Consider the following 27471-nt stretch of genomic DNA (forward strand, 5'->3'; position numbering starts at 1 on the left):
CATATTATGAAAAATACATGTTTTGATTACAATAAGGAAATGAGTGAATGAGCATGCTTGAATGAATGGCTGCTTAGCTGTCAATCCAAAGTTGCCAATTCTAAATGTCAAGTTACCTATGTTGCCCAGTAGCCCGTTCACCACAGTGTTCTGATCTGGTTTTAGAGCATTCGAATCTTGATTGATGAACTCAAGACTGTCTTGCAATCTATAACACAGAGCCAAATTAGTGTCAGGTATCCAAGAGTAACCTTCAGTGTCCGACAATAGTAAACATTTGCTTACTTTAATTACAGAAAGAATACATGGTCTCATATTCAAACTTTAGTACAGAAAAATATATATTTTTACATTTTTACATATTTCTTTATATTTTACATTTTTCTTTTATCTATGTATTGTAATCATAGACTAGTCATAACGTATACTGATCAGTTAGACAAAAAAGTTCAGAAGCACTAGATCTCGTACTCCAAGGAGATATGTACTTAATTCAATGGTACAGTAACTGTGGATGTTAGAATGAAAGATGAAAGGGAAAGGACTCACGTGTTAAGGCTGCCATATACACTGCTACCAGTTCGAGCTGTAAACACTTTGCTGAGCATCAGCTGAGGCGGAGAACTGCAGACCAGAGAAGCACAGCAGAATAAATTTAATTTTGGCTGCTCAAAGATCAGTCATCTGTCACTGCGGCTTCACTACCTGCACTTCATTCTTTTATTTATAAATCAGAGGCGTTTCAGAGGAAACTCACCGTATCTGGTGGATTTTCAGAGTGGACCCTTTGTAGCTCATTGCAACAGATCCAAACATCATTTCTCCCAGCATGTTAGCATCTGATGAACAACGGGATGCCTAATTGAAAAACACAGAGAGACATAATTCAGTCCACCAAGAAAATTCAGAAAGACAGATGCAAAAGACCTTCACATATGCCTAAGTCAATACAGAAGGATTAAATAACTACATCAAATCAGAATGTTATTTTGCCCTCATCCCAGACTGCTGCTAAGAAACAGAACTAATTTTTATAGTACAGTACTTTCAGGTTTAACATTTAGTAACAAAAATTACTAAACGTGGATAAATGCAAACAAGAACTGTAAGACACTGTTTAAAACTACTATGTCAAATAAGATAAAATGTGTATACATCACAAGCTTGAGAAATAATGCTCATTTACCATACAACCTTCCATATCCGTAAGGGAACAAACCTTTCTACACGAAGTATGTACATCTCTGCCTTCACCTGCTGCTCTAGTGTGTCTGTGGCCAGTGTTCACCTGGTGTCTCACACGTGTCTATAACCAGCCTTCACCTGCTGCTCCAGTGTGTCTGTGGCCTGTGTTCACCTGGTGTATCACACGAGTCTATAGCCAGCCTTCACCTGCTGCTCGCGAGGGTCTGTGGCCTGTGTTCACTTGGTGTCTCACACGTGTCTATGGCCAGCCTTCACCTGCTGTTCGAGTGCGTCTGTGGCCTGTGTTCACCTGGTGTCTCACATGTGTCTATAACCAGCCTTCACCTGCTGCTCCAGTGTGTCTGTGGCCTGTGTTCACCTGGTGTATCACACGAGTCTATAGCCAGCCTTCACCTGCTGCTCGCGAGGGTCTGTGGCCTGTGTTCACTTGGTGTCTCACACGTGTCTATGGCCAGCCTTCACCTGCTGTTCGAGTGCGTCTGTGGCCTGTGTTCACCTGGTGTCTCACATGTGTCTATGGCCAGCCTTCACCTGCTGCTCGAGAGGGTCTGTGGCCTGTGTTCACCTGGTGTCTCAAACGTGTCTATGGCCACCCTTCACCTGCTGCTCGAGTGTATCTGTGGCCTGTGATCACCTGGTGTCTCACACGTGTCTATGGCCAGCCTTCACCTGCTGCTCGAGTGTATCTGTGGCCTTTGATCATCTGGTGTCTCACACGTGTCTATGGCCAGCCTTCACCTGCTGCTCGAGTGTGTCTGTGGCCTGTGTTCACCTGGTGTCTCACACGTGTCTATGGTCAGCCTTCACCTGCTGCTCGAGTGTGTCTGTGGCCAGTGTTCACCTGGTGTCTCATACATGTCTATGGCCTGCATTCACCTGCTGCTCTAGTGTGCCTGTGGCCTGAGCTCACCTGGTATCTGGGAGCCTGTTCCTTCGGCTCAGAGGCCAAAGATGAGGAGGAGCTATCCAGGGAGCTCGAACTGCCTCCTGCTGGTCTCAGCTGGCAGCACTTCCCAAACATCTTCACCTGGGCATTACTGCACAACTTCTGCATGACGGGTCACACAAAGACAGTTCAAGATTAGATTACCCACCAGGAAACTGTTTCACTCATAGAAGGGAATTTCAAGTGATGTTCCTATCTTAGATTTGATTGATTTATCGACTTTCATTTGTGATAATCAAATGTTTATATTCTGCCAGTAGTCAGCAATATGTTTTATTTTCCACATCTGTCAACTTAAAATTATTAAGGAATAATGAATATTTGCTAAAAGTTTTTTACTTCTGCTTTTGTATGTTCACCCATAAAATAAGTTTGCATATTACTTTGCTCTGACACACAAGCACACAAAAGTGTTAAAGGCTTGTGAAAATCCACATATTTTGTGGCATGGAAATTAATTACTTTACTCTTTTTCTCTTTCGGGTAAAGCATTTTTAGTGTTCTTAGTAATAGCATAGAAAAGAACTGGCACAAGTTCTCTCACCAAGCTAATTTAAAAAATAAAAAATAAGAATTTATCTCAAGGAAAGAGTCAAACAAATCGTCTGGAAGGCTTGCAGTACATGAATCTGCAATGAAAGCATAAATCTGGCTAGTGCTTAACAATTGTAAGGAAATGGAAACTTAAAACAGGTCTTGTTAAAACCCATAGTGCACACTGTGGATTTTCACACCAATGCGAAGGGGAGCAAGGGAGATATTTACATGTTGATGTGGAATTCGTGCAATTCCTTGCCTTGCTAATGGCTCACATCAAACAAATGTCTTGTCATGCCCTCACAGAGTACACAACAGTTGGAACATGTGAATGGTAATCATATGACTTCCCTTGGAACTCGTGAGCTGGAATTGCTCTCTCTCCCTCTCGCTTGCGGTCTCTCTGCATCTCTCTCTCACTCACACACACAGGACAAATAACGTCTCAAGCCAAAGACTGTCATGTGATAAAAGCCACACTAAATCCACTGTTCTTAGTGCTTCCACTTCAGACCTGCAGATTAGGCTGACAAACTTCAACTATAATAGTCTTCTATCTTATCTATTGTTTATATCTATCCTTTAAGAAAATACATTTGCTGAAGTAGAAGATGGTCTTGTTTATATTCACAACATTTATATGTTCAAAGAAAAGATAACAGCAGCAACAGAATATATTATTGAAAGCACATTCAAATAATTCTTATTGTAGTTTGCAATTTGGTTACAATTGTAATTGTTCAAAGAAACCTGATCCTTAGAGAAACGTTTCAAATTTATATTTAAAATATTTGTATAATGATAATGAATGCAGTTCCGAACAAAACAAGCTATGCACAGGTTACTAATAATTTTGCTCAGCAATCTGTGAAAATGTAATGATAAATAAGGAAAATATGTGAGGACACATCACATTCACACAGTCACTGTTATATGAATTTAAAAGAATGCTATAGAAGTCAGCAGCAAATATGGGAGATTAAATCAGACAAAGTTCAGACCTTTACAGAAGCAGAAGTTAAAAAGCAGCCCTGTGACTATACTCATTTACCAGCAACACCAAACAGAACCCTACTTTCATCATTTACTTTTTCCTACAAAACGTTCACTTCTCACCGAAACTGGCGTCTCTTCTGTGTTTTTCTTCTTTGTGTTGGAGTCAAATAGAACATTCCTTCCTCGTCTCTCGCAGTCTTGATACACTATCAGTCTGATCTGGCCTGGCTCCAGCTCAGGAGATGGCCAGCTAAAGAATAAAGCAAATGCAGTGATTCTGCTGTTGTAAACCAAGGTGTCATCAATATATGAAAGAAACACCACAAGTGTGATATTTTATGTAAGAATTTTATGAACTCCTAAATACTAAACCAAAAATCCAGAAAGAATCACAGAAGTGAAGACTACACTTCAATCCGTCAAACATTTTAATAAGCTCAAGACAACCTAATATAAAATGGCACTGAATATTGCAGTCTATGTTTATCTCCTGTCTGGCATATACGGTAGCAAAAGGCATCCTAGACTGTACTATCAAAATGCCTTTTCTCTGTCCAGCCAAAAAACACTGTTTCCTACTTTATCATGTAGGAAAATATACAGTAACTTGAACTCAAGGGAAATAATTATAAGTATCTATGGACTGGAGTCATATTCAAAATTTCCTTATATAATACCTGAATAGTAGTAATAATAGTTTTAAAAGCATGTTTTCGTAGCACTTTACAGGAAAAAGTTAAAACACTTAAACCCATAAAAAACAAAGTGATTAAACAGTTGTTCCAAGGAAGAGTGATGTCTCCTATTAGTTTAAGGGTGATGACAAGAGACAGGGTAAGATCCTAAGTTATTTTGGGCTTTAGTCATTGTACATCCGAAAAGTGGTTTACGCAATAATGATCATCATACACAAATGGTGCTACTGAACCATAAACTTTATAGCTGTTTTGACACAATGCAGAGGAGGACAGCATATTCTTTCCAGTGATATCTCTGCAGTAAAAGTTTATATTTAACTTGATGAAAGATCACTTAATATAACTCTTAAACAAATTATTTGCACTTGAAATCACTTACATAAACTAAAACCCCATATAAATAACACAGAATATTCTTGGTCACTGATGAAAGGAATGTTTCTGATATTTATACCCTTTTGTTAATAAGCTACCACAACAAACCTCTTCAAGGTTAACAGAACTTAATCTTACAATGAAATAATTCATTTTGCTGTATTATCCTTATATTATCTTATCTGAATAATGTTACTCTCTTTGAACAAAGTGTGAAATAAATAATGAGAAGCAGTTACACACTGTATTGCTGTAATTTCAAATGTTTTCCAAAGACAGCATCAGCTCCACTCTGAGTGTAAATTTAAACGGTTTTATCCACAGTATAAACCATATCAAGGCCTTGGGGACTGCAACATTCATGCAGTGTGCCAATACCAGTGTTGTTCCAAGGACCAGGGATGTAAGTCAACTTTCTACTGTTGCAGTGCATTTAAAAACAAAAGTACCACATAAGCAGTACACCTTTTTATTCTGGCATAAAAAGTGCTTGCCTTGAAGATCTGATTTGAGCCCTTACCTGCTTCTGAAGACCTGTAAAAGTAAATAATCCATTTTGTACCCCAGGCTACACTTTAGAGTCACATAGGCATTCTGGGACTCCTATGCACAGTACAGTTGTTGGCAACACTTAAATCAAACTGTGGAGGATTGGGTGATTTTAACTGTATGTGTCGACCAGTGAGAGAAACAGCAGGTGTGCCGTTTGGCAGGGAGGATGGGATTAAAGCACTGCCAAAAAATTGAGTAAGAAATGACAGGTGAGAAGCAATGCTGATGTTAATTACCCCCAAGGAATACAAGAGTGTTTCTAAAGCAGTGAGTGAACAGTCTGAAGAGGCATGCTGCAGTAAAGTATCTCAACACTTAACAAGTGTATTATTTTCAGAAGCCTGACTGTGTTGTCCCAGCCAACTGCAATTACAGACAATTTTCATGCCCTTTTAAAACATCAGTTCTTCCTTCCAATCTATTGACACTAAAGTCCTCTGGGGCACTAAACAGAAGCTGGTTCAAAATTCTAAAAAACAAATGCACTTAAGTGTATTACAATTCTGTAGTAGATACCGAACCATGGCAAACTCATAAAACTTCTCTCCTTTCCAACTGCCCACATTCTGCACAGTCACTTAAATATTAAGTTACAATAAATTATAGTCAACATTTAGGCACGACCCCTTTTATATTTGTAAGAAAAACAGAACGTATACTGTTATTATATATACTATATACTGCAACAAAACATTTTAAGTAAAGTATCTACATATATAGAACATGTGCCATACATATACTGAGATGCATTAAAATTCAATAAATGAGTATTAGAACAGTATTTGTTGCATTTTTTAGAAATATAAAACTACAGTAGGCCATATGTAAATACACTGGATATATGATGTATTCACTAACATAATTAATATAGACATTAATAAATGACAGCATAAATAAATTATGTCACTTCCTCTCAAATTGTACTACACATGTAACATCATTTAAACAATTTAAACATCTTACCACTGCATAAATGAACATAAACAAATAATTTAAGCAACAACTCTGCTTAAATTGAGCAGGTACCTGGGCATCTTTGTTCATCTGCCAGCCTTTTCCCAATCTCCCAAGCCCCTCTACTCACACTCTCTCCAGTACTAAGAATAGCTCTGAACTAAATTCATCCAAAAACATGAGACTGTCAGGTGACATCCCAGGAACGCTGGACACAGCTCAGACAAAGGAATTTCCATGCTCCTGTGCAGATAGCGCTGTATCCAGTTGAAAAAGAACAACTGACAGAGAGGTCTATAGGAACGAAGCCTTGAAGTCCGCAGCTACAGTAGCAAATGCGTCTTCCTCATCGCTGCCATCCATACAAAACATCTTGTACCCTCTCTCGCAACAGACAGGAGGTAGGAGGAATGAGGCTACAGTATATTGTGGACAAATAAATTGGCCACTGCCTTGGTTTTCCTGTCGCAATGTTAGTATTTTTCCAGTGAAAAATTCCTGGTCATGAACCATCTCCTCCTGGCTAATTCTGATGTGAAAACTAAGCCCTGCTGAGGCATTCAGTGCCAGAATAGTCTGATCACTGTTTCTTCTCAGCGAAAGCTGATACTTGTTCACCCCTCCTGACCACAGCAGCCCCCCTAGCAACTGCGTCTTTGGCACACGGCTCCCCTTGCTCTCAGCATGTCAAGCGTAAGTCCAGACACATTTGGTGCCAGCAGAGTGACAGAAATCTCCCCTCTCTGAATTGAAAATAAATGCATCAATAAATCAGTACATAAAAAATACAAATGACTGGAAAATTCTTTGAAGCTTATGGGCCACCTGCAGTCAGCTTTGCTGTTGCTGTTTGCAAAATCAGATGAGCAAAAAGAAACACACACCATTACCTACCATGTGACAGGCAACAGTCACTTCCTCAGAGGACTGTCTTGAAACTCACCCACTATTCTGCAGTGCACAGGCCTACTCCCTTTCCAAACCTACTTACGTTGACTAATCTCAGCCTTCAGCTTAAAAGCCACAATGGAATATATTAAATCTTTGTTACAGTAAAAGCTGTTGGCCAGAGAAATGTCTACCTTCTTGCCTGCAGTATATGTGGGAGGCAATTTCAGTGCTAGCACTTAAAATGACACACTGCTTCATTTTTATATAGGCCTTTTGTCCCTCAATCATTGTAATAGATCACTGGACAATACAACAATGGTTCCAAAATCTATTTGGAGACTGGACAGCTTATTGAGCAGTGCCCAGATTTAATGAAGTATGATACAGTTCAACTCCTCAATCCAAATGGAGGACTTTTGAACAAATTGTAAACAAAAAAATAAGAACCCATTTATCATGGATCACGGACAGTGACAAAACCTTGCCTCTAAAGTCAACATCAAAGTACACCATTTTATTTTTTCAGTCACCTTACATATCAAATATTTACTTAGGCCCTGCAGGACAGGGGGTGGCATGGTGGCACAATGGCAAGCATTGCTACCTCGCTACACTGCAGTCCTAGGTTCAATTCCGAACCTTGGGTGCTATCAGTGTGTAGTTTGTACTGTATGTCCTTCTCGCATTTTCAAGCGCTCTGTTTTCTTCCCATAGTTCAAACCTGTACTGGTAGGTTAAATGGTTTCTGGAAACATTGGCTGTGGTATGAGAGTGTGCCTGTCTGTGCCCTGCAATGGACTGGCATCCCGTTCAGGGTGTACCCTGCATTGTGCCCACTGTTTGCCAAGTTCACTCTCCTGCGACCCAGATCTGAATGCAGCGGTTAGAAAAGGGATGAATGAAAACATATCCTGAAAATCCATGTCAAAAGCAAATACAAATTGCAACAGGTGCCTTTTAAGGATGTTTTTCCAGAGACATGTGTCTGGTTTAAGTCAGAAACATACTGTAGTTCCAGGCTATGACTCTTGCATTCCATTATCAGGTGAGGTCTTTAAAAAAGGGCGAATCCAAGCATCGTGCCATTATTTAGCAGAGGAATGGGTCGATAACATCATATTTAGAATCATGATCAAAATGTAAAATACACATTTCAATGTAGCCATTTTATTAAAAGTAATACAGCATCGCCCAAATAGCAGAATAAAAAACATCATCTAGGTGATGTAAAGCAAGGAGGAACACAAATAAGTGTTCAGATCCAAATCCATGTTGTGTGAGAGGCACGGATTCCCTGAAGTAGCTCCTGAGACACAAAAGATCTACTGTATGCATCTCTACACTACAATCACACAAGTTATAGAAACCTGAATGTTTTTTGGTTTTTCACTGCATAGACAGGCAAAGTTAATAACCTTCAAAGGAACATTGTACCTCGCAATACATTATAATCCTTGGCATGCAGAAATGTAATGCATTCGGAATGACTCTAAAACCTAACCAGAGCAAACGATTAACAGGACTGAAAAACAAAACTGACTTGAAGACTTGACCCTAGTTAGTAAATGTGATACACTCATGCTGTAGGTCAGAAATAATTTATCATAATCATAATCTCAATAATACCATTTTCTTGTTACAGGAACAATCTCAAAGTTGTGTGAGTGTAAGCACTACAGCACAACTTGAAACAAATGTAAAGCAAATTCTTCATAAATACTACAATCCAGGTTCAAAGAACACCTTAGCTCGAAACACACATACAGTATCCTGCAAATATACGTGCTATACTGCACATCAAGCTGTTCTGCTAAATAATCACTTTAAAGCATGTGTTTGTTTTCAATCTTTGTATCATGTGATCAGCAAGAAAGTTATGCAAGGTAAATGAACCTTGAAGTTTTTTTTTTCTTTTCCTGAAATAACAGTATACAGTTACCATGTGTTGCAATGTTTCTTGAGCAGGTGATCCACTCCCTCTAGCCAGTTTACATACTTCACCTAAATCCAATTCCCACAGGTAATCTGAGCAACATAGGATTCAACGTTGCGTGCAGGTTACTATTCAACTTAACAAGACACAGGAGCACTAGTGAATCAAAGAAAACAGTCTGCCTCTCTAACAGAGTGAGTGCCAGTGGGAGTTTGTAATCAGAATTCTTAAAAACTACAGAGGAATATAACATACAGTATGTATCATATAAGGTCTTTCTGAAGTACAATTTGATATTTTACCACATTTATCATTGTTATTTTTTAGTAAAAAGTGATTCTGCAGTTTGGTTTCCAGGGCAAAAAAAATCAAACAATAAACAGTTATTAGTCTTTAATTAATATAGAAATATTAATTAAAGACTAACAGAAATAACACTGCTTCTATTTAAAGGCCCCATTTTTTAAAATGGCCTTTATAGAATGTATTTATTTTGTAAAAACCTGTCAAACCCAATACTGTCCGTTTAGATGTCATGAACAGGCTGTGCATTTGAATAAGTTAATTAAAAAAGAATAAATAAGTAGATACCATTAATCACTGGATTCAGACCCAGACCAAGAGAACCCTACATAACCACTCTGCTTCACATTCAAATCACTTACAATTACAAGCTACGCCTGGCTTTGCATCCAATGTGATCCTGCTAAAGTTCATTTAAGGATATTCCTAAATTAGGGTTGTGTACAAGCATGGATAAATTCCAGAATCACTGATAGCAACAGGTCATTTTCAGAGATGCCTGCCCATGTAAGAAGTAGTCTGCCAAACACATACCACCATTATTATACACTTTAAATTGCTGTACTTCAACAGACATACTGTAAAAAGTATTACAGCATAAAAAAGATAGATGCTGTTATATTTTTTTCTTTAAAACACACAAATTACTAGAGAACATGAGCACTATTATTTATTATTATGATTATTTTTAGAAAACTGGAACAATACATGCAATTATCCTTCATACAGAGTATGAAGCTGAGTAATAAGTATATGCATGCTCTTAACATACTATATCAAGTCATATTATTAAAGAATGTCATGAATTCCAAGACTTGAACTGTTTGAAAACATAGTAAATATTATTTTAATTAAACTTGTGAGGCACATAAAAGATAAAAATGATCAAAAGCCTCAAAATCAACAGGATATCAAAAAGTATCAACAGCAACAGTATAAAATAAAAAGCTTTCACATTGCATTGTACAGTATTTGGTGCGAAAAGCTTATACAGAAGAAAAAAATAAGGAAAATGCAGAAAAATCATGTTTTTAGGTCAAGTGTATCATGATTCCACAGTTCCGAGAAGTCTCGAAGCTATTCAAAATAGCTCAAACTGGAACATGATGACAAGCTGACTTAATGGTAACCATTAGTCTGATGAGCTACATCGCAGTCACACCACTGCTACAGTAACGAATCCAAAGAAATACTTATGGTAGGCTATATAATATATGTTTAAATTCATACTCTCCTTTATCAAAATTATTCAGATTATTCTTAAGGTTAGCAATAAGGGAAGCCTCTTATCAACCTTATAATCTCTTTTTAACATTGTTTTGTAGAACAAAGAAAAGCTCAAAATTACAAAACAAAATCAAAACCGGTCCTTTCCCTAATTTCAGGTACTATATATTTTATCACGATATGAAAGGCAATAAAGACAAGACAAATAACTATTCTTTCAGTATACTTTACTAACTCGACATGTAAATGAGAATCATTTATTAGTAAGGCAAAGGAAAGGGCATTTTCTGATGCTGGCATTCAAACTTGCAAAATAAACCCAAGAGTGCACCACAACAGACACTCAGCCGAAACAAATTTAAAAAGGCCCCACTGACAGCTCTCACCGAGATGAACTTTTACCAGATTTTGTTTGCATTGTATTAAGATTTAAGGGTGGAGTTTCTGATGCTATGAATGGGCTAATTTCCAGTGAGGCATTCAAAAGTGCTGGTAGCCCCAACTTTACAGAGCCTTTTGCAATGGTTTGGGAAACACAGCACTCAGCTGGATGGGAATAATTTGTGACCTGGGTTATCATGGGTATAAATACATAACATGCGTGTTTTGGTTTAAATTCAGTAGGTCAGCCAATTGTTTGACCTCCCCGGTATTCATGAGGACAACCCTTTCATCACTGTGTGCTCTAAGAGCTTAAGAGGATAAAATATGAGTAATCTATTCAAAAAATAAACTTCTGTTTAAAAATGTTTTTCACTTTTTTATTAGGGTAGTTGCTTAACAGACTATAGAGCTACAGCTTATCATTTGACACAAATGTTTATTGTTTATGTCTGTAAAATTATTTATATTATACTCAAATTAAACCAAACGACTTTGTCTTCAATCGCAAATTACAGATTTGGCTTCTAGCTCCGACTCTCCTGAAAATCTGGGGCCTTCATAAAGTTGATTTTCCCCAAAGAAACAACATGCAGCTGTATCAGTGATAATCTAGGGTGGGGTACTAATAATTATTCACTTTGCTACAGTGACATTTATGTGCTCATGGTCTCTTAAGAAACTTAAGTTCATTGTGAATTAATGTTCACATGCAGAACTTCCTGTAAGAAAAAAAACTGAAAGACTAATATGGAGACCAGACCGCCCTTATTACAGGAATTGAAGTGAGTCACATTTTAGGATGCGCTTATTTTAGCTAAAAAATTCATAGAGCTGATTCTAACAGAAAAATGAAGAAAGGATTTTTATTTCAAATTTAAGGGACTGCCCCTTCTGACAACATACCATTCACAAGCTGTGAGACTAAGATTTTTAAGTTTCACTACTGTTACAAATCCCTAACAGCCAACACCATTTTTTCAAATCCTTTAGCTTTGTAAAAAATGTGAAAAACCAACCCCCCACTTAAAAGTTACAATTCTTTTTTACATGCGCCATGAAGCAGAAGCATTCCAGATTTCTTACAGAATCTCAGATAATATAGAATTAAGATATAGAAACAACAACAATATTAAAGATATTTAAACACTTACTTGATCATTTATGTTTGACTGAATGAAACTTTAGTTTCAGGAATAAAAAATTCGGTCAAGCCCAAAGGTCAGGAATGGATTCTAACCCAGACTGAGTGACGTACATTAATGCAGGTAAAGCATTTTTATAGCTATAATTTATAGCATTTTTACCTATAATTGACCGCAGCAGAAAGGTGAAGTGTATTTATAAAGGGCCCATTCCATGTGCTTGTGATTAGCACACACAGCATGCTGGCACATAGTTCAGTTTATATTATGAAAGACTTTAGTTAAGTGTCCACCATTAGTGACAAAAAATAGGAGCCAAAATCAATGAAACCCCCTCCTTTAAAAGAGAAAACTTTCTGGAGTTTACTCTTTCCTCAGATGTGACCTCGTCCTACTACACAACTAGATTACATAATCACAAAGTTCATTAGTCACTTTTGTACTGATCAGATTCTAATACGCATTATAAAATCATCACCCACAAAAGAAATGTGGAATGACCTGATGTGCAAGGCCACAGAGATGTGTTGTGCATTACGGACTCATTTTGCAGACCCTAATTTGTGAAAACCCTGGACTCGCTAGCCAAATTAACATCAGGTAGTCCAGGATTAGTGATAATTAAGGTCTGTGAAACCACTGGGAACTCAATGATGTCATAAATACATCAGAAGAGGTACTGAATGAATGCAGTTGTGATTCCAATCCTGTTTTTAAGTAAAAATGCTGCATATTTTTCTGTATGGTTAGGTGTAAGGCATCTTTAATATGGAATTTGCTAATTTACGCTTTCAAGTTCAATTGCACAGACTTCTAGAGAATATGTGAGAGGATTCCAATTAAAGATTATCAATTCTCTAGGAATGTCCCTATTAAAATGCCTAAAAAAAGAGTATATCAAATCTCATGAACATAAGGTCTCACAGCTCAATTTATTAAGCCTCCCTTTCATTAAAAAAGGATAAAACAAACATCCTACTTCAATTGAAGATATCAAAACAAACCTAAAAATAATATTTAATTTCATACAAAATAACACAAATACTGATGAATGCAGAGGTATGGCCCAAAGACTTGGATAAAACAAAAAACCTCAACAAAATCAAGTTTTATTTGATCCTTCTTCATTAAACAGCCAGAGACACTATTCTGGCACATTGTAGAACCCCATGACAAATACGAGAATCTATTTTCTTCTTAATAAAAATGTGAACAAAAGAGCACTCCAGCAAGATTAAAATATCAACTATGAATAGTGATGAAAATTCTATGGGATCATTCAATGAAAAACTTAATTTATCTCAGATCAATAAGATACCAGTAACCACATGAACACAACTGGACCTAATATTACTTCTCTCAGTGCATATCTTCTACAAATATTAACATAATCAGTATATTGTCCTAACAAAGCAGGGGACTAGAAAAAATGCATTCTCCTAAAAAAAATCTTAAGAAAATGTTTTAATTTGTAACACAAAGCAATACCTAACAAAAAGAAATATAACCTCAAAAAAATGACAGTTTTCATTTTTGCAATAGATAGCGGTCGTGTTAGGAAATGTGTCTTGTGATTCATGATACAGCAAAACGAAAAAGTTTCACTCTGCAACGCGCAGGAATCCTGTCACATACTGTACGTGTCTATTTTAACTAAAAGGTCCCTCACGAAGACATGCATTTTTGGTTTTAATATCCAATGCTATATTACCGATAATTATTGTAGAATTCAGATTATTTAAATTGGGGGACTTTCCTGAGAGGGGCTTCTCAGACAGTGGTCTTCAACCCAGAAAAGTTGTGAAAGACCCATAATCTGTTCTACCCTTTTCATACCAATCTTTTTAAAGTACTGTACGACTGCGGTGAACACTTGCATGCATCATATACTGTACTTTTCACTCAATGCAATTTTAAGAGCATGATAAGCTATACTTACAAAATATGTATCAGACATACTGCACAGCACAGTTCTGGACTGTAAGAATATCTCAAATAAATACAATGCACAGCCTATATACTGTACAATAAATACATGCAAGCAGTGCCGACTATAAATGGTGTTCTAAAACATCAAATCTTTAATATTAATAGGGTGTGAGAGGGGAGGATATGAATTTTAGCTTTACTGACCTCACACAAACCCACGCGTTTTTTGTTGCGGTATACTGTATATAATTGAGTCAGACGCCCTGTCGTCATTCGAGAGATGAGTGAATTTTACATTCGTCAATGGTTTACAGTAAGGGGGGTGACCGATTGCAATGGATTTGTAATAGTTAATAGCGTTTTTAAACACGGTACTTAATCATATAACTTGCTCCCCGAACAGGCTGCATCCCAGTTCGTCATTCCGACTCTATGCACCACCTTACCCAAACAAATGTCAACACCCCAAAAAGTAAACTTGAATTCTGTAAAAATCTCACATTCCATATTTTAATGTAGCGAATGCGTAACCCAGAAACAAAAGAGTCCAAAAAACATACGGCTCTATTCTTCTTTTTGCAATCATAATCACGATGTTGTCAAAAACAAAGAGCAACCACGTTGAAACTTACGTTATCTTGATACAAACAGAAGCCATACCATGGCACGGTATTAAAACCAAGACCATTTGTTATGTCACGTACCTGAATGTCTGCTCGTCTTTTGCACACTTCGGAGGAGGCGAAAAGGCATTTCTTTTATTAAAAAGTTTTTGAAAAAGCGTAGGAGGCATTTTGTACCAAATACTTTGGTACAAAAATTCTCTTTCTTATCAATCCACAAGCACACCTAGTTCCTTGAAACTAACTCCATTTGTGTCAGAGTCATATGACAGGCATTAGTCACACAAGCTGCTAGGAAACACAACTCGATTTTTCTGATTGGACAATACTGCACCTTCATGGTTTTCAATTACGCGATTGGCTGTTATTTTTGGCAGAGCACCACGTGGTCGACAGAATTGCTGTGTTGATATTTTGGCGTGTGGCTAGGAAACATTTACAGAACTGTACAGAAATTATCAAAACCACACGTTAAACTTAAATATACGACGTTTCAATTTACATCTTAAGGTGATACATTGAATGCATGAGTCTTTTACTACAGAATGCACTTTCCTTAATTAAATAATACCAAGCATTGCTATAGGTTCATTACGTAACAGGAAAAAAATGTTGAAACTAATCTTATTTAAAATTAGACAAATCTAATGTAATGGTTTGGGGGAAATACCTTTATAGCATATTTCAATCAATTACATTTGCTAAATAAAAAGCTTTATACAACGAAATTGTTTTCATTAAACAGGTGTGATAACTCACTAGAAAAGGCATATTTAAAATAAGTAAATTCAGAACAAAAATCACGCTAAAAAAGATAGCCATTACACAAAATGAGTCTTCAAATGTCATTGTATCAATCTATTTTCTCTTACATCTGTAGAGGAGTACTGTAAATGCAGAGCTTGTTGCACATCAGTACTGTAGATAAATACTTAAAATAAGAAAAGCAAGGTAGAAAAACCTATGACTTTCTTTAGTCATTTTCAGCTAAAACTACACAAGCAAAGTTAGTAACATCTTGAAATTTGAGTGACCACTTCTTTATAAAATGACCTAACATTGGAATAATAAGATTGCACGAGACTGCATTCTGGCAGCATGGTGGTGCAATGGTTAGCATTGCTCTCATGCAGTGCTGGGAGTCTGGGTTTAATGCCTGACCTGGGGTACTGTCTGTGTGGAGTTTGTATGTTCTCATCATGTTTGCATGGGTTTCTTTTATGTGCTCTAATTTCCTCCCACAGCTCAAAACCTTTCTGCTAGGTTGAGTGGCTTCTGGGAGAATTGGCCCTACTGTAGGTGAGAGTTTGTGTGCCCTTCAATGGACTGGAGTGTTGTGCAGGGCATATCCTTTCTTGTGCCTGTTGCTGGATGAATGGATGAACTGTGTTCAGATTTATGTATACAAAAGCAACAGTCAAAGTCCGAAATCCTGTTCAAATAAACGTTTCCTCTTTATAGAAGTTCAAAAAGATTACATTAATTTTAGGTGATGGATCCATTTTAAACATCTGATTGAAATTCTATTCTATTCGATTTTCTAGTCAGTCAGTGCTTGTTCACTTTATAATTCAGATGAATATGACATCCTGCTGCTACATGAAATCTGTTGGCTCTTAGGTTAATAAAACTCAGCACATCTGTGCATCTTGCTCTTCACTGGTTACAATAAAATATACACCCAAGCATGATGCTTAGCTGAAAAAGTTCTTTAAGTGTTCACTTAACACTAGTGACCAATTTCCATCTCATAACTTCAACACAAAATGTTTACCATGCGCAGGTAGTTCTTAACACCTTTAAAGAAAATGATCCTCATTAAAGGCAACACTGCCCTCTACCGAAACACAGAAAGACTATCATTTAGCTCATCCGCATTCAACACCAGACAGTGGTGTATGATTTGCAAAGTGTGCGAAATTGAAGACAGTTTTGTTTAATCTCAGTTTTAATCTCAATATAAAAAGTATAGATGTACAAAATGTATAACAATAAAAAAATCCTTTTTTAATTAATATCTACGAGTTTTTTACATGAAAATGTGTCCACAGAAACAAATTTAGTATTATTCGAATAGCAAAACAAATTACAGTCGAAACATTTTTATTCTTTTCAAATGTACATGTTATTTCTATATACACAAAGTTTTCCTAAAATAAGCTTTCAAGCCTTTGTTTGAAGTAGAGGAATCTGATTAACCTGCCTTCTTATTCAGGCACAATTTATCTTTTCATTCACTGAATAATATAAAAAATATTAAAACGGTTATGCAATGTTATTTCCAAAATACTTGCTAAAAATAACACTCAAACTGTACATCTAACTGTCCTCATTTGTTCCCATACATTTTGTCTCTTGCACCTTCTTTGTCACCAGCTCAACTGAAAGTGAAGTTTCTGCCCCAGCACCATGTGGGAACTAGAGAAATGTGAAAACAAATGAGAAAAGCAAAAGTCATAGTTAATTAATTCATTCTTTTTATATGCTCCAATTTGGAAATGGCCCCACAGCACCTACACCACAGTTATGTTCTCCTGGACTTGTCCCTTGAGGAGATTCTCAGCTCTTTGGCTTGGCTTCAGCCTCCAGGGAGCATCATCTGTGTTCTCAGCTCAATGATTTGAGTATTTCAAAGTAAGAGCTCATTCCAGACAACACTCATACATCATGAAAATGTTTATACCGGCAATAGTGCTGCTGCTCTTCCTCAGAAAAAAAGAAAGACAACTCTTCTGTACGTTTTGGCAAGAAACATTTGAGCCCTGTAGTCTGCGATGTGAGGTGTTTTTGTCTGTCTGTTCTACCTGGATCTGTACTTAACAAATATAGCAAACAATGTGATCTCCAGGCATTATTTAATCAACATCAACGGCATCCAACATTTGGTAAAGATGTGAAAAGTCAACCACAACTCGTTTTCTTAATGAGTTGCCTTATTCTTCTACTCCAGTTTTGTTTTATTGCAGTTTTCCTGAGGGAAAAGGACAGAAGACCCCAGATGATGAGAGAGCATTGCCTTTTGAGAAAGTGTCTGAAGTCCCATGCGACCTACTAGAAACCCAAATCATCGTAATAGCCCTTGTGTTCCTAGCTTGTGATTTTGTAGATCTCATTAAATCACCACCGATCCAAAATCGGGAAACAACGATTAATTTGTTCAAATAAAAAAATGGTTTAATTAAGAAATTAAGAGCTGAGGTCCTCCAGGACCGGGGGTACCCAGATTTGGTCTGAGGTATACACATTTAACTCTTGACCCTGGGCTTGTGGGTCTCAGCCTTCAAGACTGTACTCAACCAATCCCATTCACCTTGTAATGTTCTCACAGTATAATGGCCTAAAGAAAACACAACCTACCTCTTGCAGAACGTCTTGATTTCACATTCTATCTAGAGGATCTACATTCTTCTTTGCAGATTTTTGGAAAACTCTTCCTTGATTTAATTTTCTTTCAGGAAACCTTGTATTCTCTCTCTCTGGTTTAGGCTTACCACTCTCTTCTGTCACACCTTGTTCAGCATACCTTCCTGTGTTGTTTTGGATAGGACCCATATTTGTGTGGAAGTACTGTACAGTAGATACCAACCAACAATCAACTTTCCCTATAACCTTAATTTTGTAGGATTTCTTGCAGTGTTTTTTTGCTTTCATAATCACAGCTAACACCCTTTGACTGATCTGAAGAGTAGCACAGCTCATTTCTGTAATTATAAAGAAAGCACAGTTAACAAGCACTCGAAATAGCGGTACCAGTGTTCACTGTGATGAGGGGAACTCACTGAGGAGATGTAAAGTTCTTAAATGTCTTGACTTCTTAAACTTCTTCATCCAAGCACACAATCTTTCAATCCAAGTACACAATCTTTCAATCTGTATCACATTGCATTACATACCATCTTTAAATGATAGTTATGAACTGTTTGACTAAGTCCTCGGTTTGAAAGTAAGAACTGGTTTAATTATTTCAGACAGAAGGATATACAGAATTAAACTTAGAATGGAGACATAAAGCTGAAATGAGCCATAAGTGACCATAAGGCCATATTTTAGGGTGTTAGAGTGCGCATTATAACTGAATTAGTATGCATAAACTGATTGAATACATATTAAGATGAGATATGGACAAGCTTAATAGCTACTGTACTTATCATCTTAGGTGCTGCTGAGGGTAAAAAGATTCATAGGGAATGTCATCCTGTCCTTCTTAGTTTCTTCTTTACTGTTAGATGGAAAACTGAAAAAATAGTTCAAGTAGGTAGCTGCGTCAGCATGCATAGGCTGCAAAGGAACAAGTAAAGGTTTATTCCATGCTGAAAAGCGAAGAAAAGAAACAAAGTTTTGGTTGCAGACCCTTCTTCAGGTGTCTCACTCTCTTCAGTGTGGAATAAACCTTTACTTGTTCCTTTTTGAAAACAAATGCAACATTTTTCAGAACACAGGGCTTCCTGAGCCCCACAGAAGTACCAGAAAGTTGACAGTCTGACGTCACTTACTATTTAAGTAAAATTAACAGCATTACGTGGACTTATCAGCGCTCAATCTGAATAATTTGTGAAGCATTATTATAACTTTATGTTAAAAAACAGCACCACAACAGGCCTAACTCTCAGCAGAACCGTGTATCCCTTTATAACCAAACTTAGTCTAAATTAAACCCATGTAAGAATAAACTGTAGCTTTTTACCCTTGACCAGTTAAGTAATTATTCAATTAATACATCATACAGGTGAACAAAACAGAGGCCTAAACGACCTCTAGTGGCAGGTCAGTGAAACAATAATCATCAGTATTGCTGACCTGCTACACACTGTTGGCATAATTAAATACACAGCCAGAACATTAAATAGTTTATGCCTACTATTGTGGGTATTATTATACCTGTCTAGTGGTTTTAAACAAACCACATCTCATTAAGACAGTATTCCTTATTGTTTTTAAAATATATCTTTTAAAAATGAATAAATACCATCACCCTAGCTGATCTCAATGTACTGTTTAGCTTTACAAACAACTGGGCATCTTTTGCTTCACTTAGTTCTTGAAAGACTTTCTGATAACAACAATCACCATAATTAATTATTAGCACCTTCATTATTATACTATGATATTATCCTGTGCCTTGCTTTAACCAGAACAAAATCTCAAAATGATCGGTCTGGTGAAATAAAAATAAAATTCAATATTCCCAAAATTGAAGGATGCATAGAAATTAAACAGCACTACAGTAGTGTGGGAAAGTATTGTACACCAGTATCTCAACTGGCCGTGAATCTAATGTTTTTTTAGTTCTTGAAGCCACTTTAAATTAGCCACTGCTCTTCTGTTTTTGTACAGTTTATCAAGGTAAAAACTTTATTCCTTTGAAAACTTGGCAATTGTAAAGTAGGACAAACTTAAGATGTTTTTCTTTACCAAGTTCTTGGAAAACATTGCAATGAGAAAGTCACAATATTATAACTGTACTGTAAATAATCCATTTTGAATTAATAATCACCCATCCAGTAATAAAATGAAAAACAATGAGTAAGGAAGCAATGTAAATACAGATTAGACATAAACATTTATTAAGTAAAATTTCTACAATGTTCTTACATTTTATGCTGTATTCTTATTTTTCCGATTTGTTAAAATTTATGGAAAAACGAATTAATGCAAAATTAATGACAGCCATGATACAATTAGAAAACAGCTCAAAATTAGGTTCCATATAATTAATTTAAATCTTAACCTCTACAGACCTTCATAAGTCTTTAATAATGGGAGTCATTTCATTGTTGTGGATTACAAAATAAATCCACAAAAATACAAAAAATCATAACAATCACATCTTATTTTTTCCATGCAGTTTGATAAACTATGAAATCATCTATATTTATAATTTATTTTAATCCTATTTCCTTTACATATGATATATATATATAATACATGTATAGCATATTTCATTTCATGCTGTATAATACATTCATCAGGTTGATTTTTTAGTGCAGTTGGTTGGTCTTCCAGCCAGTCATGTCACTCCTTGCAGTGTTAATTATTGAATTAATTAAATACTTTAAGGCTGGGTTTTGTTTACCATGCAAAATACTTGCTTCCAGTCCACTCTTTGAACATTCATATTACAAGAGTGCTATACAAACACATGCACTTTCATTAACAATATACAGTTTTCACATCTGTGAAGCCTTAATAACTTAATAAGCCTTAATAAGATTAATAACACCACAAAGGTAAGAAGGATAAAAACAATATTGAGATTTAAAATGTAAAAAAGTCATTTGTGGGCAATTCTCAATGAATATATCATTTTTTATACTCCTTGATATCTTCAGGACTCTCATGTAATTCATTTATCTTTGTTGAAAATGTGTATGTATGAACAGATAATATAATTAAACCCCTTTAAATCTGAGAAATAAAAATGAAAAAAGCTTAAACCTATCCTATATCTTCCTGGCTTCTCAAGTATTTTTTTTACATACTGTTGCTTAGATCTATATAAGTTCTTAAGTTTCCACATTTTTAAAAATAATCTTAGATTGCACCTTCAAGTATTTTACATGAAGGAAAATAATTTAAAAATATACAGTATATGTGCTATATAGATATAGATATAAGAATATCTATTTGGAAGATATTACCATGTCTTGATTGACATGTTTGATTGACAATCATACAGTACATGCAAAAACTAATTCAAATTCTTAATTCTCCATTCATCCAATCATACATTTGCATGTCAAATACTACTGAGAAATGAAATGAACTTAACATCTCAGCATAGCACCAGGATCTTGGAAAAAAACAAAGGAAAATGACATTTTTAATCTCTAATGCATTAGAACTGAAAAATTGTATTTTACTACTTTGTACAGAATGAATCCAGAGGTCACACAAATCCTAATTGCAAATCCAGAAAAACAAAACTTCTAAGATTAGACAAACTCATTATCATTTATTGTAGCTTGTTTTTAACAAAATATGTTTGAACAGGAAAACTGAAAGGAAATAAAATGTTTCAGAGAAATAAAGGAGGCTGTCAGGTACAGTAGAAGCATAGTATTACAGACAACGTGTTATAAAAGTGGATGATTTTAAAAGATATACATTAATAACTGATTAAAATACATTGCTTTCATTCATGTTTATTCATACAGATTAAAATATACAGTATACCTCAATGCAGTGCCTTTACTACAATACATTTCATAATGAGCATACTAGAGGTTATGATCTTTTTGTCTTTGGTGATGGTGATAGAGAGAAATCTGTGTACAGGGGACAAAGGCTTTGGTCATGGTGAACTATTTACACTTTTTAACAACGTAAGGTCTGTCTATCATACAAAAATGACAATTAAATGTATTAGAAAGCCAACGTGACATCATTGAAGACCTTTTCACCATAAAGTTTAAATAAGTGTACAAAACTGGACCTTGGTTTAAATACATTTTGGACAGTACAAATATTTCCAAGTCCAAGTCAACCCAGTGCTACACAAAACAAAAACAAAAAGAAACATTTTTGCATATCACTATTTTTTAACAATGCTGTATGTCCTTTCAGTACATTACATGGTTAATAATTTTAAACATACAAAAAAAGAGTAGGTTCATATTGTGTATATTTTAGAATGTGTCTTTATTTTACTTCACATAATTGTTATCCATACCTGGCAATGCCGTTCTTTGAATGTGGGATCATGTTAATGCTTTCCAGTGTACAGGATTAATACACTTGATGTTTTTTACTGGATACTTAAATCTTTTTACATATAATTGTTTAGATATGTACTCATATCTAATTTTTCACCTTTTTAAAGCAATTATTTTGATTTGCAAGAAATTCAAAACCATACTTAATACTTAATACCAGGTCCTAATACTAAAGCCTTTTACGTGTTTTCCAAGAGTTTTGAATATCTCAATCAGAACTCTAAACAAATATCATTATCAATATAGTTTTACATTCATTTCATAAAGCTTGTAGACCATTTGTGTATTAGAAAGCAATACAGGACACTACAAGAGAGTGTTATGCCTTTTATTGTGAATAAATAACCTCTGATTTTTCTGAAGCCACTTTAATCTTGCATTTATAGTTTATTTTTGATAGATGTGAAAAATCCATTTTTTTTATCAGGGCAAGAAATATAAAAACTGAATATTAATAATAACAGATGATTTGGTTTTAACTTTAGAGCATCAGCCCACCAGATTGCCTGGATGTTGCTCATTGGATAGGACCAGTACTAGAAGGCCTGACTCCTTCAGTACTAATAACAAAAACCTGTATTGTTTTCTTCCATTTTCATAGTTGAATGTTGTATTTAATTAAGAGTTAAGGACATGTGGTTTATATACAGCAATATTGCTATATTCTCTGAAATCAGGGGAATTTATTAATTTACATAGAGATGTTGGCATACATATGCTCAATTTTCTCCTTAAAGAACTCTCTCAGTTCTGATCTCTTCGCCTTTAATGTTGGAGTAAGAAGGCCATTTTGTATTGAGAACAACTCATTGTGGATGTAGATGTCTTTGACCTAATGGAAGGGGAGAGTCTAAGTTAGACACCAGCAAGATGCGTTATGAACACTACCAAACAGTACACAAATACATTTCTGAACTCATGGAGACCACCTGTTTATATTGTCCAAATCACCACCTACTCATTACATATTCATCCATTTTCTAACTGCTTTTCCAATTCAGGGTTGCAGGGGAGCCGAAGCCTATCTTGGCAAGCAATGGGCAAAAGGCAGGGTACAACATGGACAGGACACCAGTCCATTGCAGGGCAGACACACAAACACCTAGGGCTAATTTTTCCAAAACCCAATTAGGCTACCAGTATGTCATTGGACTGTGGAGGAGCACCCATAGGAAACCTGTGCAGACACAGGGAGAACATACAAACTCCAAGCAGAGAGCATCTCAGGTCTGGAATTGAACTCTGGGTCCCAGTGCTGCAAGGCAGCAAAGCAAAACACTGTGCTACCATGCAGCCCTTGTAATTAAACATAAGATATATAACGTATACATATATAAGTTATTATATGTACAAACGATACTAATTTTTCCCTCCATTTCTGCAAAATGTGCTATCACAGTCAAAATAACGTTAGACAAAATATATAATAGATATTGTTTCATATCTAAGATTAAATGCAACATATTGAATATCTTTTCCTTCAATTGTGTATCCCTAATATCCCTCTTTTCTTGAAACCTTTACACTTCGAAGTTTAGAGTTTCTGACCTGTTCAAAAGAATGGAGTCCACTTGCTTTTCCCAGTCGTACCATATCATCCATTACTGCTTTCTTCACTTCCTTTACACATAACAGAAAAGGCTGTATTAAAATCCAGTATTGCTTTGTTGTTTTAATAAATGCTACAGTATGCCTATTTTAAGAGTCCATGGAGTAATGAAGAATCGACCCTATGTGTACGGGTTGTCCACCATAGTGAATTGTAAGCATTAGTAGTATTGAGCAGACTAATCAGACATTACAGTATTTGCCTGGGCTCCAGTTTGTTTTGTTTTTATAAGAAAGAATGTTCTTTGGGGCTTTGTTTCTTTTGTGAAGTTAAATATGATTTATATGATTTCCAAAATGAGTTCCAAAAATATGCTTATTATTTTGAGTGCATTTCTAAAATCCATGCCTAAAAACCCTCTTCCATGTTTCTGTAGAGCATTTAATTCACTTAGAAATGAAATAGGTAGATCTTTTAGTTTTCATTTTTATAACGTCACTTTTAAGTTTTGTTATTTTTTTCACGTTAAAGTGTTTCACTTATAGAAAAGGAGCAAAAAGGCTATGAATACTGTAAGAAACCTAACTTTCATTGCTAACAAATATTAATTCTTTCTTCAAAAATCTCCTATTCCATAAAAAGGTGTGTTTGTATATTTTTAAGATGAAGATAAACTGTATGCTTACTTTGTTTTTACACAGATCTCCAAAACATTCCTCAATGCCTCTTTTCCTGGCCCAGTCCAGCAATACTTCAGGATCAAGTACAACAATACCAACAAGACAGGACTGTAAAAAGCACCAGAGATGCAATTGTAAAATATATTTTGGAACACAAACCATAGCAGTACTGTTGTTACAGTAGGTTAACAGAACAGCACAGAATGCTTCACTGAACAATCAGGTTCAGTTTAATTAGCTTATTAAGTGGAACTCCAACAAGGTTCATATTTGTAGTGAAGGAACAAAACCAGCTAATTAAGGCAGCAGAAATCATTCTACGGTCAGTTACATATTATTTCTGTCCTGGAGACTTTGATGTGTAGTTTTTTAAATGAAGACACCACTGTTTGTCATTTGAACATTTGCAGGCAGCCTTAGGCCTCTGATAAAACTAAAGATCAACTATCAAAGCAACATGGGGATTGCACTGAAAGGGAGACATATACTACCTGTAAGCTATCCCCGTGGACATAGAGTTGTGCTACTGGTTCACTCCGGATGTAGATGTTCTCGATCTTTTCTGGCGCAATGTACTCTCCTTGAGCTAGCTTGAAGATATGTTTCTTCCGATCAATAATTTTTAATGTACCATTCTGGCAAAATATAAATAAAAACATAAAAACCTAGATCCTAAAAGCTAATCAAAGGAAATGTAAAATAAGAAAAAGTGTATACATGAACTGTAGAACAAACTATGGGATTCGGAGCTAAAATTAGCAAGAGACAGAATAAACCTTTCTGTACAGAACAAAATAAACAGATATATTGCACAATGCAAAGAAAGAAACAATTTACCTAAAACACCAGGCAAAGTGAAGGGAATCAAGCAAAAACATTTCCGTACACTTTAAACAAACTATAGGTATAATGCATATATTAATTTAATGAATGCAGCATTATTTTTATCCTCTGCTTTAGCAATGCCATTCGTGACAGTTGGAGACTTACAGGCAACCACTTCCCAATGTCTCCAGTGTGCAGCCATCCATCTTCGTCCAGGGCCTCGGCTGTTTTCTCCTGGTCTTTCAGGTACCCTTTGAACACGTTTGGGCCTTTCACACACACCTGCATATTCGAGAGAACATTTCCTCATTATGAAGATCTCATTTAGCTCATTGTTAAGTGACTCTGTCATTGTTAACTGTGGCCACAATATTGCAAGAAGGCCACTGCTACTCTGGGATCAGACAAGGTTACATGACAACAAGGTTAATCCCTGGATTCAAAAGAAATCTGCACACTATCAGGGTAATAATATTAAAATAATAAGCTTTTCATGCAATTTAAATGTAGCATCTCCAAGCGCTTTATAGTAGGTGTAAAATCATAAAAAGTTAAAAAACAGTAAATTACAAAATAAGCATACAGTATAAGAAACACAAGTGGTTAGGGGTACAGCAGAATATACACTGTCATTAGAAAATGCAGCAGAACAGACACAGACACAGAACAGACAAATTTAATAAAAGCCATTCTGAAAAGAAAGGTATTAAGTCTAGATATAAATGCACTCAGGGAAGATGACTCTCTGATAACTCTGATGAGCTTTAGGGCATAGCAAGAGAAGGCCATGCCCTCTATAGAATGTAGACGGGTTTGGGCGACAACTAGAGTCTGTTAAACAAAGGCTGCAAGGTGGGTCAGATATTGTAGGTACTGAGGTGCCAAGCCATCGAAAACCTTGTAGGTGAGCACAAGGATTATGAAGTAGGGTGTTTCATTTTCTATTTCTACTGTATATACTGTAAATGAACAAAAAGATCCTAAATGCTGGTACTGCTCTCTAAAAATCCCAATGTGAAGGGATGAAGTGTTTTGCAACAGGCGTATGAGCAGGTAGGCTTATGAAAAATTCAAAGTCAATCATGAAGACTACTTCAGGATCTACAGTTTTCTAGGACACAAGTACATTTAGGACTCAAAGTGCATTCAACTTCATCCAGTGTTTTCATATGTAAATAGGCTGAACAGCCACCTCTTTTCTGTAACCTTATTTATTTTTTTTATTTTGAATGTTCAGTCATCTGATTTGATGTACTGTGCTAACAGTAATTCATGTAAGCATTTTTGCTTCTGACGCTTTATAATTGTTACCCAATTACATAGATGCTCTTGCCAGCCAAGTTAATTGTCTGATGCTGATGGAGCAAATCAGCAAAAAAGGGTCTCAGCAAGTCTCTATAGCCAGGTTGGGACTGAAATGCTTTTTAATGGATGAAAGAAAATTAAAAAACCACATATAAGGAGACAGTTTTTTGCAGGAAGAGGGACATTGTGCCACACGGACTGGCTTTAACTGCTCTCACCTCTCCTTCTCCTTTTGAAGCAAAGTAATTCATATCTGCAACATCCACCAGTTTTATTAAATTACAAGGCAGTGGTGCCCCGACATGGCCTGAAATGACACAGTCAATTAAACAGGTTAAAACAGGAAATCAAAAACACGAAGTAGGGAATTTCATGCTTTTATATTCGAATTAGCATATATCATTTAATGGCATATGAAGTACTGGAAAAACTTGTATTGCCTGATTGATATAAAGGAACAAAGAATATTTCAGTCAATGCATCCAGTTTTTCAAAAACAAATCGTTAACATCAGTGCTTACTAAATGAAACCACAAGGGGGGGCAGTTTATTAAGGAAACTGTCGAGTGACGGAGGTTAGAGTGTGTATAGTTGAACGAACAAATTAATTCCACGCTGAAAAGTAAATAAAAAAGTTGTAAAATGCATAACTTGGCAGCCATGAAGCTTTCCTCAGAAGTGTAAAGAACAAACAGAGGAATCGG

At 35.9% G+C, this 27471-nt stretch overlaps 2 protein-coding genes across 6 annotated transcripts in view; both read right to left on the reverse strand.

Moving 5' to 3' along the window:
* fnip1 (folliculin interacting protein 1) overlaps nt 1-14948 on the reverse strand; it is a 33757-nt gene extending 18809 nt beyond the window's left edge. For 2 of the 4 annotated variants that reach the window (XM_015349534.2, XM_015349531.2), the window contains exons 1-6: nt 14778-14948; nt 3806-3935; nt 2117-2254; nt 758-858; nt 550-624; nt 117-208 (exon numbers count right to left, since the gene is read on the reverse strand). In XM_015349534.2, the coding sequence (XP_015205020.1) occupies nt 117-208; nt 550-624; nt 758-858; nt 2117-2254; nt 3806-3935; nt 14778-14866 (625 nt within the window). In that variant the 5' untranslated portion in view covers nt 14867-14948. Of the gene's footprint in view, nt 1-116; nt 209-549; nt 625-757; nt 859-2116; nt 2255-3805; nt 3936-6273; nt 6899-14777 lie in introns of those variants that run through there. The other 2 variants (XM_015349533.2, XM_015349532.2) reach the window with 2 other exon arrangements.
* Nucleotides 14949-21628: 6680 nt separating this feature from the next.
* The window catches only part of acsl6 (acyl-CoA synthetase long chain family member 6), a 32779-nt gene continuing 26936 nt past the window's right edge, over nt 21629-27471 (reverse strand). For both annotated transcript variants that reach the window (XM_006631789.3, XM_015349480.2), the window contains exons 16-21: nt 26986-27074; nt 25628-25744; nt 25129-25272; nt 24644-24745; nt 23957-24028; nt 21629-23240 (exon numbers count right to left, since the gene is read on the reverse strand). In XM_006631789.3, the coding sequence (XP_006631852.2) occupies nt 23100-23240; nt 23957-24028; nt 24644-24745; nt 25129-25272; nt 25628-25744; nt 26986-27074 (665 nt within the window). In that variant the 3' untranslated portion in view covers nt 21629-23099. The remainder of the gene's footprint in view (nt 23241-23956; nt 24029-24643; nt 24746-25128; nt 25273-25627; nt 25745-26985; nt 27075-27471) is intronic.

Source organism: Lepisosteus oculatus, chromosome 11 (assembly GCF_040954835.1).
Source record: "Lepisosteus oculatus isolate fLepOcu1 chromosome 11, fLepOcu1.hap2, whole genome shotgun sequence".
In the NCBI taxonomy this organism is placed as follows: domain Eukaryota; kingdom Metazoa; phylum Chordata; class Actinopteri; order Semionotiformes; family Lepisosteidae; genus Lepisosteus; species Lepisosteus oculatus.